Here is a 14,531-nt window from a genome sequence, read left to right on the forward strand (position 1 = left end):
AAACCCACCTCTGAATACCCCACACTTGTGAATATATTACCTTATATGGCAAAAGGAGCTTTGTAGATTCAGTGATGATTTTGAGATGGAGAGATGATTCTGAATTATTTGTTTGTGTCCATGTAATCACTAGGGTCCTTACGAAAGAGAGGAAGAGGGTCAGTGTCAGAAGAGGGGATGTGACAGTGGAAGTAGAAGACAGTGATGCAGCCTCAAGCCAGGGAAAGGGGGCAGCCTCCAGAAGCCGGGAAAAAGGCAAGGGATGGGTGGATTTTCTCCTCAAGGTTCTAAGAGAAATACAGTCCTGCTGACACCTTGGTTTTAGCACATGGGTGCTGATTTTGGATGTCAGGCCTCTGTAATCGATGCATATTGTTTTAAGCTACTAAATTTGTGGTAATTTGTTATATCACTAATAGGACACTAATACAGACCTTATATGTCCTATAGCACAGTGACTGAGTCTTTCTTGAGCCTCACCTGGGCTTCCCTGCTAGCTCAGCTGGTAAAGAATCTGCCTGCAATGCAGGAGACCTCAGTTTGATTCCTGAGTTGGGAAGTTCCCCTGGAGAAGGAATAGGCTACCCATTCCAGTATTCTTGGGCTTCCCTGGTGGCTCAGATGGTAAAGAATCCACCTGCAATGCAGGAGACCTGAGTTGGGAAGATTCCCTGGAGGAGGGCAGGGCTACCCACTCCAGTATTCTTACCTGGAGAATCTCCATGGACAGAGGAGCCTGGCGAGCTGCAGTCCATGGGGTCACAAAGAGTTGGACATGACTAAGTACAAGCCTCACCAATCAGGTTTTGGGGAGAGGAACAGACCGGGGTGCAACAGGAAGCACTTGTTGATGCTCAGAAGGATTGTGAGATTAGGAGAAATTTTTGGTGTCCAAAATTTGCCATGAGGATCTCAAAAGAGCACAAATTCATTACAGTTAGTGGCATAGGACGGAGAAGGCAATGGCACCCCACTCCAGTACTCTTGCCTAGAAAATCCCATGGATGGAGGAGCCTGGTAGGCTGCAGTCCATGGGGTTGCTGAGGGTCGGACATGACTGAGCAACTTCACTTTCACTTTTCACTTTCATGCATTGGAAGGAAATGGCAACCCACTCCAGTGTTCTTGCCTGGAGAATCCCAGGAACGGGGGAGCCTTGTGGGCTGCCGTCTATGGGGTTGCACAGAGTCGGACACGACTGAAGTGACTTAGCAGTGGCATAGGATGTAGGTAGAGCAGTGTCTTGCAGTTGTTCTGGGAATCCTAAGTTTTACCAAAGCTGCTGTTCTCTCTTCCTAGTGGTTTTGACACCGCCCCCCGCTCCCCCACCAAACCCCCACCATTAAATAAAGAGCTGTCTCAGCTGCCATAACTGCCTTGACTGTGTCCACTGTGGGCCAACCATCCTTAGCATTTATTTGTGAAATCCTTTTGAATCCATTTTGTACTAAATTGGTGGTTTAAACATCAGCTCAGATGAATGAAACTGTCTCTTCCTGATCCACAGAAAAGAGGCCTGAAACTTCTCCTAACTAGGGAGTTTGTTCTCTTGTGGCTTAGCTGGTAAAGAATCCACCTGCAATGCGGGAGACCTGGGTTTGATCCCTGGGTTGGGAAGATCCCTTGGAGAAGGGAAAGGCTACCCACTCCAGTATTCTGGCCTAGAGAATTCCATGGACAGTCCATGGAGTCACAAAGAGTCGATACAACTGAGCGACTTTCACTTCCTAAGTGACAGAAAGTATTTTTTTAAAAATTTAATTCCAGTTCTTTCTTTTGCATTTGAAGACCACTTTCTTTCTTTCTGTTAAATGAAAATGGGGAATATTTGGCCAACTTCTGTTTTATTTGGTCTGTTTGAAAATCAGTTTTGCTTTTCTTTCTAGCCAGTTGATCTTTTTTTCACTTAGTGTGGGTTATTTTCTAAGTTGTTAGGTATTTTATGTTTCTCTTGAACCTTATCCAAGTGCCCTGTGATCCTTTTAAGCTGCAACTCCCTAACTAAATCTAGTTATTTAGTTATATTATGGGATCTAGTCAGTGGTGGAAGATAGAGTACCTTCTACTGATATTTGAAAACAATCCTGCATTAATTTTGAATGTTGACTTGAAATCACCACAGTTGAAATACAAATTGGCATTGCCTTTGAATAAAAGTCAGCTGATTAACAATATAATTTGATATATCAGCTGTATTACTAAGAAACTCTATGAAGTGAAATGACCTTTCCAAACTAAAATTTTTGAGTTTAGGATGTGTTCTTTTGGAAATTATTTTGTTCTATCATTATTCAAAAATAATGACATGTTAGGGTCCCCAAATTTAATTACAGAATATCTGCCTTGGTGGGCACATTCTTTGTGCTTTTAGTTCTTCCACATGCTGTTTGGGCTTCCCTGGTAGCTCAGCTGGTAAAGAATCCGCCTGCAATGCAGGAGACCCCTGTTCAATTCCTGGGTCAGGAAGATCCCCTAGGGAAGGGATAAGCTACCCACTCCAGTATTCTTGGGCTTCCCTGGTGGCTCAGTTGGTAAAGAATCCATCTGCTATGCAGGAGACCTGGGTTCGATCCCTGGGTTGGGAAGATTTCCTGGAGATGGAAATGGCTACCCACTCCAGTATTCCAGCCTGGAGAATTCCATGGATTATATAGTCTGTGGGGTCATAAAGAGTCGGACACGACTGAGCGACTTTCACTTTTATATGATATTTAGAAGAACATCAAGTTGCAATATTCTGTAAGTATCTGTGCATATCAAACTGCATTAAAATCATGATAAGCTATAATTTCAATTTAAGTTCTTCTTGGCTGAGATTTGGTTTTATAATCTTGGTAATATATATATTTTTTAGCTATTATAAGGAACTGTTAGCTGGGGAGAAAAAGAAATATGGACTGTGCACACTTAACCAGATGCCCATTCAGCAGAGTATCCAGGTGTTCTGTGTCTAAGAACCAGCTATTACTGATCAATTTCAATGAAGTAGCTCTCAGAGAACATGCTGAAAGTCTTTATTGATTTTTTTTTTCTGTTGAGCTCTCTTTAAGACCTAGCAAAATCCTGTTTCTCATTCAAGCTTTACTCCTTAGATTGAGTGTGTGCTGATGATTTTTTATCTGAACCAGTCTTGATGCAAAATGGTGGTTTTATAACCCACTATATTTATCAGTTGGTATTCTACCATTATCAGTTCAGTTCAGTCGCTCATTCATGTCCAACTCTTTGCATCTCCATGAATCACAGCACACCAGGCCTCCCTGTCCATCACCAACTCCCGGAGTTCACTCAAACTCATGTCCATCGAGTCGGTGATGCCATCCAGCCATCTCATCCTCTGTCGTCCCCTTCTCCTCCTGCCCCCAATCCCTCCCAGCATCAGGGTCTTTTCCAATGAGTCAACTCTTCGCAGGAGGTGGCCAAAGTATTGGAGTTTCAGCTTCAACATCAGTCCTTCCAATGAACACCCAGGACTGATCTCCTTCAGAATGGACTGGTTGGATCTCCTTGCAGTCCAAGGGACTCACAAGAGTCTTCTCTACCACTACAGTTCAAAAGCATCAATTCTTCGGCGCTCAGCTTTCTTCACAGTCCAACTCTCACATCCATACATGACCACTGGAAAAACCATAGCCTGGACTAGACGGACCTTTGTTGGCAATGTAATGTCTCTGCTTTTGAATATGCTGTCTAGGTTGGTCGTAACTTTCCTTCCAAGGAGTAAGCGTCTTTTAATTTCATGGCTGCAATCACCATCTGCAGTGATTTTGGAGCCCCCAAAAATAAAGTCTAACACTGTTTCCCCATCTGTTTGCCACGAAGTAATGGGACCAGATGCCATGATCTTAGTTTTCTGAATGTTGAGCTTTAAGCCATTATAGGGGAGAGTATTCCCTCCTTCCGTTTCTTTCTTTCATTATTGACCTAATCTGTTATCAGTCTTTTTTAAAAAATAAGTTTCTAATAGCTTTATTTTATTAATTTTTAGCCATGCCGAGAGGCATGTGGGATCTTGGTTCCCAACCAGCGATCGAACGCGTGCCCTCTGCAGTGGAAGTGCAGAGTCTTGACCACTGGACCACCAGGGAGATCCCTGTTATCAGTCTTGACTCCTGAATTGCCTTTTCCCCCAGAGGGTTATAGTCCATTACCAACGTTATTTATTTTGATGTTCAAATTACTTCTTATTTTTATGCACCTTAATGTCATGCGTGACACATCTGTGTCCCTCTCGTATGTGTGTTTATTTTGCTTTGTGTTCTGCCTTCTTTCTCAGTTTTTGTGAGGATTAAACAAATTGAATCTTTCCTCTTTTATGAAATTAAATTCTTTATTCCATATAAGTGAGCTTTACCTTTTCTGAGTCTGTTATTATCTTTTTTTCTTTCTGCTTCTGTTATTACTTGTGAACCTAAGGGATTATGCATCCCTTCCCATCATTGAAGAAAGGTTTAGAAGTCCTGAATTGAAGACTGTGATGCTTGTTTACAAAATCAGTCACCTCTGAAACTTCATTCATATGTCTTTTCTTTTCCTACATTCATGTAATTAGAAGGCTTAGGAGTATATTTTGGTTATTTCAATATGCTACATTTTCTCCCATTTTTTATATTAATGCTTAGAATATTATTGTTAGAGTAAAGCGACATTTATCTTCAGATTTGAGGGTTTGTAATATAACTCCCATTTAATGAACATATACTATGGTGCCTGGAGAAATTCTTTTCAAATGTCTTGTCGTACTGCCATTGTGAAAACGTTAAAATTTTAGAGTAGACATCTCAATCCCAGAGTCTGTGTGATATTTTGGAAGTGCCGAATGTAATTTGTATTACTACATGAAGAATGTGAACATGAACTGTCAGTATTTTGCCTCATTTCTTTTGTTTTCGGGGTGATTAAAAACTCTCATTTGAAACAGACGGTGATACTAGGATGGCAGTGTCTAGCCATAAAATAAGAACAGTCTTAACAATCTTGTTTTTAGAGAACATTTAAAAATTTCACTCAAGTATTGAGCATTTACATTTCCAAAAATGATAGACTTTGTGGTTAAAGAATTCAAGCTTTATGAGATGGTGAGGTTGGTGGCCGCAGTCTGGAGTAAACTGACTGCCTTCATTTTATTCTCACTAAAACGTAAACAACTCACCGAGGAAAGAGACGATAAATGCCTTTTAACAGAGTCTTCTATGTGCACACTACTGTATATAAAATATTATCATATGAAATAGATAACTAATAAGGACTTACTTTATACTATAGGGAATTCTACTGAATACTCTGTGATGGTCAATATGGGAAAAGAATCTGAAAAAGACGAATATGTGTATAACTGATTCACTTTGCTAACACAGATTGTAAGTCAACTATACTCCAGTAAACATTAAAAAAAACACAAGTCTTGAATTATTTTTTCTATATATTTAGATTTAATTCATAAGCACTTATCTTTAAGTCAATTAAATATAGTTCAGCCAGTCAAAGTAAGTACCATCACACATACATACAAATAATAAAACATTGTCCCACAAACAGAAGGTCAAAGTATAGCTCGAAGATTCCACTTCTACTCCCAGAGAGAGGCTACCATGTAGATTGAGAGCAGATGCAGAGCTGGCACTCAGGGAACCCAGAGTGGCTCAGTTCCCCCAAGGGAGTAAGTCCGGAGTGGAGTGGAGAGAATTTCCAGTCTTTTCATTCCTGTGACAAAAACAATTATAGCTGAAGAGTTGTGCATGCCACCATACAAAGTTCCAAAGTCCCAAAACGGCCTCAACACAGCTTGGTCATTCCTGAAGTTACTGGCTGCTGACCTTCTTTCTCGAGTCTTAGATTATTAATAGTCCATTCTATACAGTTCATTCTACCTCCCACCCCTAGTAGGTTTTCAGGACCTACTTCCCAGCATGTAGAGGTGCTGGTAAATGTTTTGCACTATTGCAGGTACTTTCTGTACAGAAACATTTTTTTTGCTTCCTGTGTCCATGCAAACATTTAAAAAATTAAAAAAAAATTATTATTTGAAACTTCCTGTGTTCTCAATTTTTCTCAGAGAATACTGCAATTTGGATTCTTAGAATTCCTTATTTCACCCATTTAAGCAGAGATAAATAGGTATTCTGCAGGGTTTTATATAACCTTCGGCATGAGGTGGGCTTATAACAGCTGGTTAGAAATTTGAGAGAGCTGATTAGTAACTTACTAAACATCATATAGCTGGTTATCTTGAGCTGATAACAAAAATAACTCTTAAATTGCCTGACCATACTGACTGTGTTGTATAGTAATGAAAAGTACAGACTTTTGAAGGAGACCTGAGTTTGAATCTCCAGTTACCCGTTTACTAAAAAAGTTGTCAGGTTGCATGGCACATCTTGAAGAGTCAGCATTAGCCGTTATGCCAAAATATATGCAAGCAACCCCTGTTATTTACATTCTTGCTCTTTCGCTCTTGTTTTAGATATAGGATTGTAGCTCTGTAGCTCAGTTTATTTAACTAAGTCCTAAATTTGAATCAGGTGCTCTGAATTCTAATTTTTGATGGAGATTATTAAAGACGATCTAGGGATAGAATGAAATAATATATAAGAAATTTATAAATTGTATCACAATATAAAAACATGAATGTTAATTTCTCTTAAATGAAGTTAATTTTTTTCCACTGTAAAGCTGTTCATTCTCATAGAAAATTTGGATAACATAGTTGGATAATTTTCTCTTTGAAAGTAGGCCTTTAACTTACGTGCATGACAGTGTTTTTCATGGCAAATGTTTAATTCCAGGCTGACTTCAGAAAGATTAAAAAAATATCAGAAAGTATCATGAGAGAGCATAATACTTATTAAATGTAAGGTGGTATTATTTATTAATATTGTTGGGAGTTCATTGGACTTAAAACATATGTGGATGAGTCAGGTTCTAAAGCCACACTTACTTTCTTGAGAGCAGTTATAGTTTGTATATACTGAGATCTTGAATCTCCAACCTTACTATTTGTAGATTAATGGTATATCTGGACTGATTCTATTCCTTCTTGCAGAGATCAGATAGTACCAGGAGAAGCAGAGGTGCCAAGAACAGAGTGTGCAGGTCTGGAGGTGATCCTGGGGTCCCTGTACATTTTGGCCCACTAAGTAAGGCCAGCTGTTCATTTGTTTCCTGTCTAGGTTTGGAATTCACCCAGTTGCAGGCCGGATGCCTGGTCAGCTTAATGTGCTGCTGGCTGAGGCTGGGGTGCCATATGATATTGTGTTGGAAATGGACGAGATCAATCATGATTTCCCAGGTAAGTGATGGGGTACTGGTGAAATTCAAGTGTTCTTAATATGAATAGAGCAATGCCAGTCTGAGGACATAAATTGTGGGATTACTACAGACCTGCTCCCAGAGGAAGAGTAACCTGCTCCTAGTAAGTAAGCAGTTGAAATTAAATCAACGAAAGATGATACTGAAAAATAGTGAGACAGGATCTGGGAGCACCGTGAGTAGTCATCTTGTTGCGAGGAGATCTGAAGGAGGGTGAAAGTCTTGGGGGACAGTGCGGTGGAGTGGAGTGCCTTGCAGAGGCTTTAGGAACAGAGCTGGTTTTGGAATCCAGGTCCTGACTCTGGTTTGCTCGTGCCCTTGAACTTGGTGCTCAACTTCAGGCTTCTCATTTATAAAATCATTTCCATTGATGACTTAGTATCTGATTCTTGCCAGTGTCTTGAGATTTTACTGGTTTTCTGTTGCACCGATTCATGGTCAGTCAGTACTTTTCCTATTTTCTTTGAAGTACTGGGACTTCACAAATAAGGGGCTGGACTTGGTGGCTTTCACTGGCTAGATGTTGAATGCTAATGACATTTGACCCCAAATCATGTTTGTTAAAATTAAACCAGTTCCCTCTGGCAAGTATCCACTGTAAACTTAAAAAAATACTGTTTATTACAGAAAAATAATGAAATTGTGTGTATGTCTAGATTCACATGGCATTTTTGGCAAAGTTCTAAGGTAATTTAAATTGCGGTCCTTAAAGAGGGAATTTAGGCCATTTTAATTTTATGTCCCCGTTTTAGATTTCACTGTTGCTAAATTATGTGTGAAACTTGGCAGTTCCAGGAATTATGGACACAGCTTTAATATAGTACAGACTCTCAGACCATGTTCTTTTAGATGTCAGATTGCATATTAAGTGGTCATTTTGAAAGTTGAAAATGGAATGCATATCTTTAATGTTACTGGCAAGATCATTTTGAGATAATAGCTGTAAAGTCAGATTGGACTTTCCTGGTGGCTCAGTGGTAAAGAGTCCAACTGCAATGCAGGAGATGCAGGTTCGATTCCTGTGTTAGGAAGATGCCCTGGAGAAGGAAGTGGCATCTCGCTCCAGTATTCTTGCCTGGAAAACCCATGGACAGAGGAGTCTGGCGGGCTACAGTCTGTGGGGTCGCAGAGTCAGGCACAACTTAGCAACTGAACAAAAGCAACAGCAAAAGTCAGATTGGGTAGATCCATGGAGGGGAGGGAAAGCATAATAATACAAGCTGCGGTCAGGGTGCTCAGGTTCAGATTCAGGACCTATTGCTTTTAAGCTGTGTGACGCTGGCTAAGTTACTGAACCTCTCTGATAAAGCTCTTTGTACAGTGCCTGGCACAAGTGTTCGTCCTCTAACTATTAGCTTATTATAACAACTATTATATTGTTTTTAAAAAGTAAGATCACATCATTTGCCTGAAGTGACCAATGTGATATTTTTATTTTCTTTTGTAGACACTGATTTGGTCCTTGTAATTGGAGCTAATGACACTGTTAATTCAGCGGCTCAAGAAGACCCCAACTCCATCATTGCAGGCATGCCAGTCCTTGAAGTCTGGAAATCAAAGCAGGTAAAGTTTCAGACTTGCATTTCATTCTAAGAATTAAAAGTCTCTTAAGATATGTACACAGAACTTTTCGTTGGTCACTTGATGAGAAATGATGATGCCTTTTAGGAGGCTCAGGAGTTAAGAGGAGATTTAGGGTCCAGCTCTCTAGATACAGCTTCTGTCTTTTCTGTGGTCACCAGAGAAACGGAGTGAATGCCCTTAAGGCATCCTCATTTAGAACTGCTGCTGCTGCTGCTGCTGCTAAGTTGCTTCAGTCATGTCCGACTCTGTGCGACCCCAACCCACTGAAGTGGGTTGCCATTTCCTTCTCCAATGCATGAAAGCAAAAAGTAAAAGTGAAGTCACTCAGTTGTGTCTGACTCTGTGTGCCCCATAGACGGCAGCCCACCAGGCTCCTCCATCCATGGGATTTTCCAGGCAAGAGTACTGGAGTGGGGTACCATTGCCTTCTCCGCAATTAGAACTAGAGGAGATTATCTGGGTGGATTAATGCAATCTGTAACCACAACTGAAAAAGGACCTGTGAGCTTTGGGGATGAGGCTGGCTGAATTCCAGGCCGAGTCCAGTGAAGCAGATGGCTTCCCTCTGGGACAGTGAGTTAATATCATCACCTTCACATATGAAGATGAGCACATTTTTTCATTTAATTTTTTTGAAAGGGTTGGGCTTCCCTTGTCAGTCAGCTGGTAAAGAATCTGCCTGTAATGTGAGAGACCTGGGTTTGATCCCTGGGTTGGAAATACCCCCAGGAGAAGGGAAAGGCTACCCACTCCAGAATTCTGGCCTGGAGAATTCCATGGGCTGTATAGTCCATGGGGTTACAAAGAGTCGGACACGACTGAGTGACTTTCACTTCACTTGTACGTTATGGAGTGTCCAGAAGAAAGGTGATTTAGAAATCCAAACAGTAACATGGCATACAGAAGCAAGCCCTGCTCACAGCACATTACTTCTGAAAAGGCTAACTGCTAGATTGTAGGGAAATCTAGCCCTTATGATTTTGCTCTGTCCCAACTGTGGGCAACTCTTTTCACCACTCTCAACTCATATCTGGATTTTAAGAATCATTATAACATATATATTTCCCTTTAATTTGTCTCTCTTTATTGTAAAAATGTGGAGTTTTAAACATAGTGTCTGTGGTGGGTGAGTAGATGGGACATGCACTTGTTCATATGTATTTAAACAGTTACTGCATCAATCATCAGTATTTGAGAGTTTGCACAGTACCTTACTGTATTAATTGTATAGGGGACATGAATACATTTGCTCTGCTTCCATTTTTGAATAGACTCTGTGTCCTAGAAGAACGTAGAAAGGCTTTTTATTTCTTGAAGAATTAACTTGATATTCAACAGGATAGCGACATCTACAATCTGTGTAATTGTAAATGTCTAGAACACATCAGTGTTAGAGAAAGACTTACCTCTTCATTTTTATTTGTGGAAGCATTCTATTAGTCATTAGCTCTGTTCTGGGGCACACTGGATTACTCTTTGGGCTCTTGTCTTACATCTTTCTTGTCCAGTATTCTTTACTTTAAATCAATGGGCTAAGAATCATACCATTTTCCCACTCAACTACTTTTATCTTAGGATTGGTAGTAGAAATTTATGCACTAAATTTGTTGTCTTTAGCCCAGAGAAAGATGGTTATTATTATTATTATTATTTTTATTGTAAAATGTTATACATTGTCTTTATAGACAAAAACACTTGGGGGGGAAAATCACTTATCACTCAAGAGATACACTGTTTTTAACAGGACCTTTTCTCTAGTGGATGTAAGGGTATGGGCATATTTGAAGAATTCAAGTTAATACAAAGTAAACATGCATTTAAAACTACTCCTTGTGTATTTTAAAAGTCTTTGTAGTGAAGAATCAGTAGTGGTACATGCTTTGTTCAAAGTTAGGGCAGGACACAGTTTGTGTCTGACATGTCCTGGCCAGGTCTGTTAAATGGACTCTCTCGCCTAATCTTTGGTTCTTAGGTCATTGTTATGAAGAGGTCCCTAGGTGTTGGCTATGCTGCAGTGGACAATCCAATCTTCTACAAACCGAACACAGCCATGCTTCTAGGCGATGCCAAGAAGACGTGTGATGCTCTGCAGGCGAAAGTTAGAGAATCCTACCAGAAGTAAAATATAAAGATCAAACCACTTCTTCACTTGCGGGAACAGGCAAATAAATTATTAACGTATACAGCTGATACACATCTGTAGCAAAACTCTTGGAAGAAAAGGAAGACTCTGAAGAAACAAAGCCAATAAAGGGAAAATTTTCAAGAGCTGCGATCCATCGATTTTAAAAAAAGATTGATAATTCTAAATGTCTTTCTGTGCATATTTTTTTGTTATGAATTCTAAAAGTATTTTACAAAAGGAGAAAAAACAGTCTCATTTTAGGTATATTCCATTTGGATTTTCCTCAATAGTCAGCAGTGTTTTAAGAAATTAAGTCTATGATTTTTGGGACTTACATTATACATGGATTTGAAAAAATCTGACACAGTGTAAACATTACAGCCACCTGAATTTATGTTTTTTTCACCAAATGTGACTAATTTGAAACTTTTATCAACTCTTGAGCTGTCTTCTTAACCATTTAACCATAATCTGAAATAAGCGTATCAAATTGGTTTCAGTTTTTCAAACTGTACTTTAAAGTCTGTATTTCAAGGGTATATTTTCTCATTTCTATTTCAATACATTAAAGGACTAGATAATCTTTCAGAGATGCTGGAAGCAAATCATTTGCTTTGTATGTTTCATTAGAACACCAATGAAACATGTAACTTGAAATCAGTATTAGCTGTATTTTTTAAACCCCATTTCCAATTGGAGATCTCTTTTAATTTCAGTTTATATGTGTAGTACTGTATTAAGTGCACTTGAATGAAATTCTACTATTTGCCTAATAAAATGAGTTCATCATGTTTGCATAATGATGTAGCAGTTGTCTCTGGTGACAAAAGGCTAAAATCAAATAATTCTGCCTGTTAACAGCTGAGGAAGGAATTGCTATCATGAAATAGATGAGATTAAATTGTCTTACCTGTTTGGAAGAATGACTTTTTCCCTAAATCATTGTGTATTTTAAGGTGTTATGTAAATGATAACGTTTGAGAGAAATGGTGGCATTTTTCTAGCTACCTCTTTGTTTAAGCAGCAGTACAGATTCTGCCTTTTTAGCACCAGTAAAGATTGTCCTTTTGCAGTAAAAGTGTAATTTTCTTTGTGTCTTTGCTAGTGTGCCAAAAGTTCTATATAGGTTGAATGTGTGGTGAATATTCGGAATGCCTGTTTCTCTATATAGTTAATTTGGCATTGAGTTTCTTTCTTTTCCCTTCTTTTTGGCTGTGCTGGGTCTTCGTTGCTGCATGGGCTTTCCTCTCATTGTGGAGGGTGGTGGCTGCTCTCTAGTTGCCGTGTGCGGCCTTCCCACTGTGGTGGCTTCTCTTGCTGCGTTGACCATGGGCTGTAGGACACCCAGGCTTCAGCAGGCTTCTATGTCGTGTGGGCTCGGTAGTTGCGGCTCCTGGGCTCTAGAGCCCAGGCTCAACAGTTGTACCACATGGGCTTAGTTACTCCACAGCATGTGGGATCTTCCCGAACCAGGGGTCAAACTCGTGTCTTCTGCATTTTTACCACTGAGCCACTAGGGAAGTCTGAGCATTGTTTCTTGAGACAGTTATTAACATGTAAACACTATCTGTAAATCATAAAAAGAAATAACTGGTGTGAAATTTTTTTACTATAATGCTCATGTTTATTGAATTTATAACTCAGTATTGGTTTGATCATCAGTTTCTATTTTGCTGTGCCTGAGATTAAGATCTGCATGTGTGTGCATGTGTTTAAATCAGGAAAGACTCCTTTTTAATTTTTAAGTGGTAAATGCAATTTGTTAATGGATCTCAGATCATTTGTAACTTCATGAGTGATTTATACAAAGAAAGTTCTATTTGAAGAAAGTAAACAGTATCTTGATTCATTCCCTTTCCTTTTCTCAAAGTAGTTGTAGGTATATCTGGGTTTTTTTGGCAGGGGGAGATAATTCCTTCATTCTATTTAAACTAAAATAATTATACTTGGATTTATTATTTCCATCATTTATAGCAAATATTTTTCTATATTTTTAAGATTTAAGATGATCTCATTTCTTTGATACTTACTAATCATTCACTTGTGTTAATTGAAAATTCATATTCTGGTTGATTTTATTTTACTTTATTTAAGGGATTTTTGAATATATATATATATTTTATATATATATATATATATATATATAAAATTCCTTAAAGTAATACTCTGAAAGATTATTGATCTTGGATCATTATTACAGTGAGGTCTAAGATCAACAAAATAATTTTCATTCCTCTTTTACTATTCCTCCCTTTCTGATAAGTCATACAACTGGTAAATATGACTTATTTCTTTCTGTATTGATCTATTGTTCAGTATGTCTTTTTGATATTCAACTAGAAATAATAAAAAAAAATCCATTATATCCTACAATCTGTTACCGAAAAAAAAAAGAAGCAGTGAAGTGGTAATGTTGACTTATGTTTTTAGTCTTATTAACCATCTTTTAATTTTCTTACGTTTGTCTCAATTTGGGAGTTTGTGTTTAAATTACTAATCTAGCTAAAACATATTATATAAGTAAATGTATACCTTTTTATATATTCTATCTGTATATCTATTTATCTAACTTTGAACAGTTTTCTAGTACATAAGTCTTTTTATCATTTTATATACTCTTCTTTCTATGGTTGGAATAGAGAGATTAAGAGAGGGGACTGATCTCTTCAGTAGACTTTCAGTTTTTCTGAGCCAGTGGATATCAGTTAAGTATTTGGTAATGGATCTGGAAGGTGGGCCTTGGTCTTTCGGAGTCCATTTAAGTCATGACCCTGATTTTTAGATTTTACTCTTTTCTTATCCAACACAAATATGGGATATATTATGTTATTATCTATCAGTCAGCTTTAGGGTTTAGTTCAATTTATCTGGTCCCAAAGCCTTACTTTGTATAAAAACTTATAACCCATATGTTTATATGACTTAGAGGCAAATTTTCTAGTCCCCAAAGGCATAAGTCTTGTGAATTAAAGTGTTTTAGCACTGGAAAGTTGGACAGCTCTTTTGTGTAGATAGGGGAGAATAGTTCAGATAGCTAATTTATAGCTCTTGCCAGTTTTTGAAAGTCTTTGCCAACAGATAGTACTGGGGCAGAATGATTAAAAAGAAAAGAACCCAAACTCCAAACTTCACTCCAGTGGTGGTAACTTGCATAACCCGATTGCTCTTTAGCTTCTCAAGGGAAAGAAGAATTAGGTTAATTAACAGAAAAAAAAAAAAAAACTTTTCTAAGTGAAACTTTTAAAGTGTTGATTTACTAAGGCAGCAGAAATAGTAACATTTGAATTTCAAAACACTCAAGATTGCTGTTCTTAAACTCTTATCTCTTAGACATTTTATGTAGTGGGCTGACGAATTGAACTATTTTCTTACTATAATACTTAAGTAATTACAGATATTTAACATGGTATATACTGTAATTGTGGATGGAAGTCTTTTGGATGCTGGTAAAATAGTGATATAGATGATACAGTAATTAGAATGACCAATATTTGGAGCTGTTACATATAATGAT

At 38.3% G+C, this 14,531-nt stretch overlaps 1 protein-coding gene across 5 annotated transcripts in view; it reads left to right on the forward strand.

Annotated features, from left to right (window-relative positions):
- Nucleotides 1-12,095, forward strand: part of NNT (nicotinamide nucleotide transhydrogenase) — a 92,306-nt gene extending 80,211 nt beyond the window's left edge. For all 5 annotated transcript variants that reach the window (XM_070357464.1, XM_005894858.3, XM_070357465.1 and 2 more), the window contains 3 exons: nucleotides 7,170-7,288; nucleotides 8,756-8,871; nucleotides 10,865-12,095. In XM_070357464.1, the coding sequence (XP_070213565.1) occupies nucleotides 7,170-7,288; nucleotides 8,756-8,871; nucleotides 10,865-11,014 (385 nt within the window). In that variant the 3' untranslated portion in view covers nucleotides 11,015-12,095. The remainder of the gene's footprint in view (nucleotides 1-7,169; nucleotides 7,289-8,755; nucleotides 8,872-10,864) is intronic.
- Nucleotides 12,096-14,531: the final 2,436 nt, after the last annotated feature.

Source organism: Bos mutus, chromosome 20 (assembly GCF_027580195.1).
Source record: "Bos mutus isolate GX-2022 chromosome 20, NWIPB_WYAK_1.1, whole genome shotgun sequence".
Taxonomy (NCBI): domain Eukaryota; kingdom Metazoa; phylum Chordata; class Mammalia; order Artiodactyla; family Bovidae; genus Bos; species Bos mutus.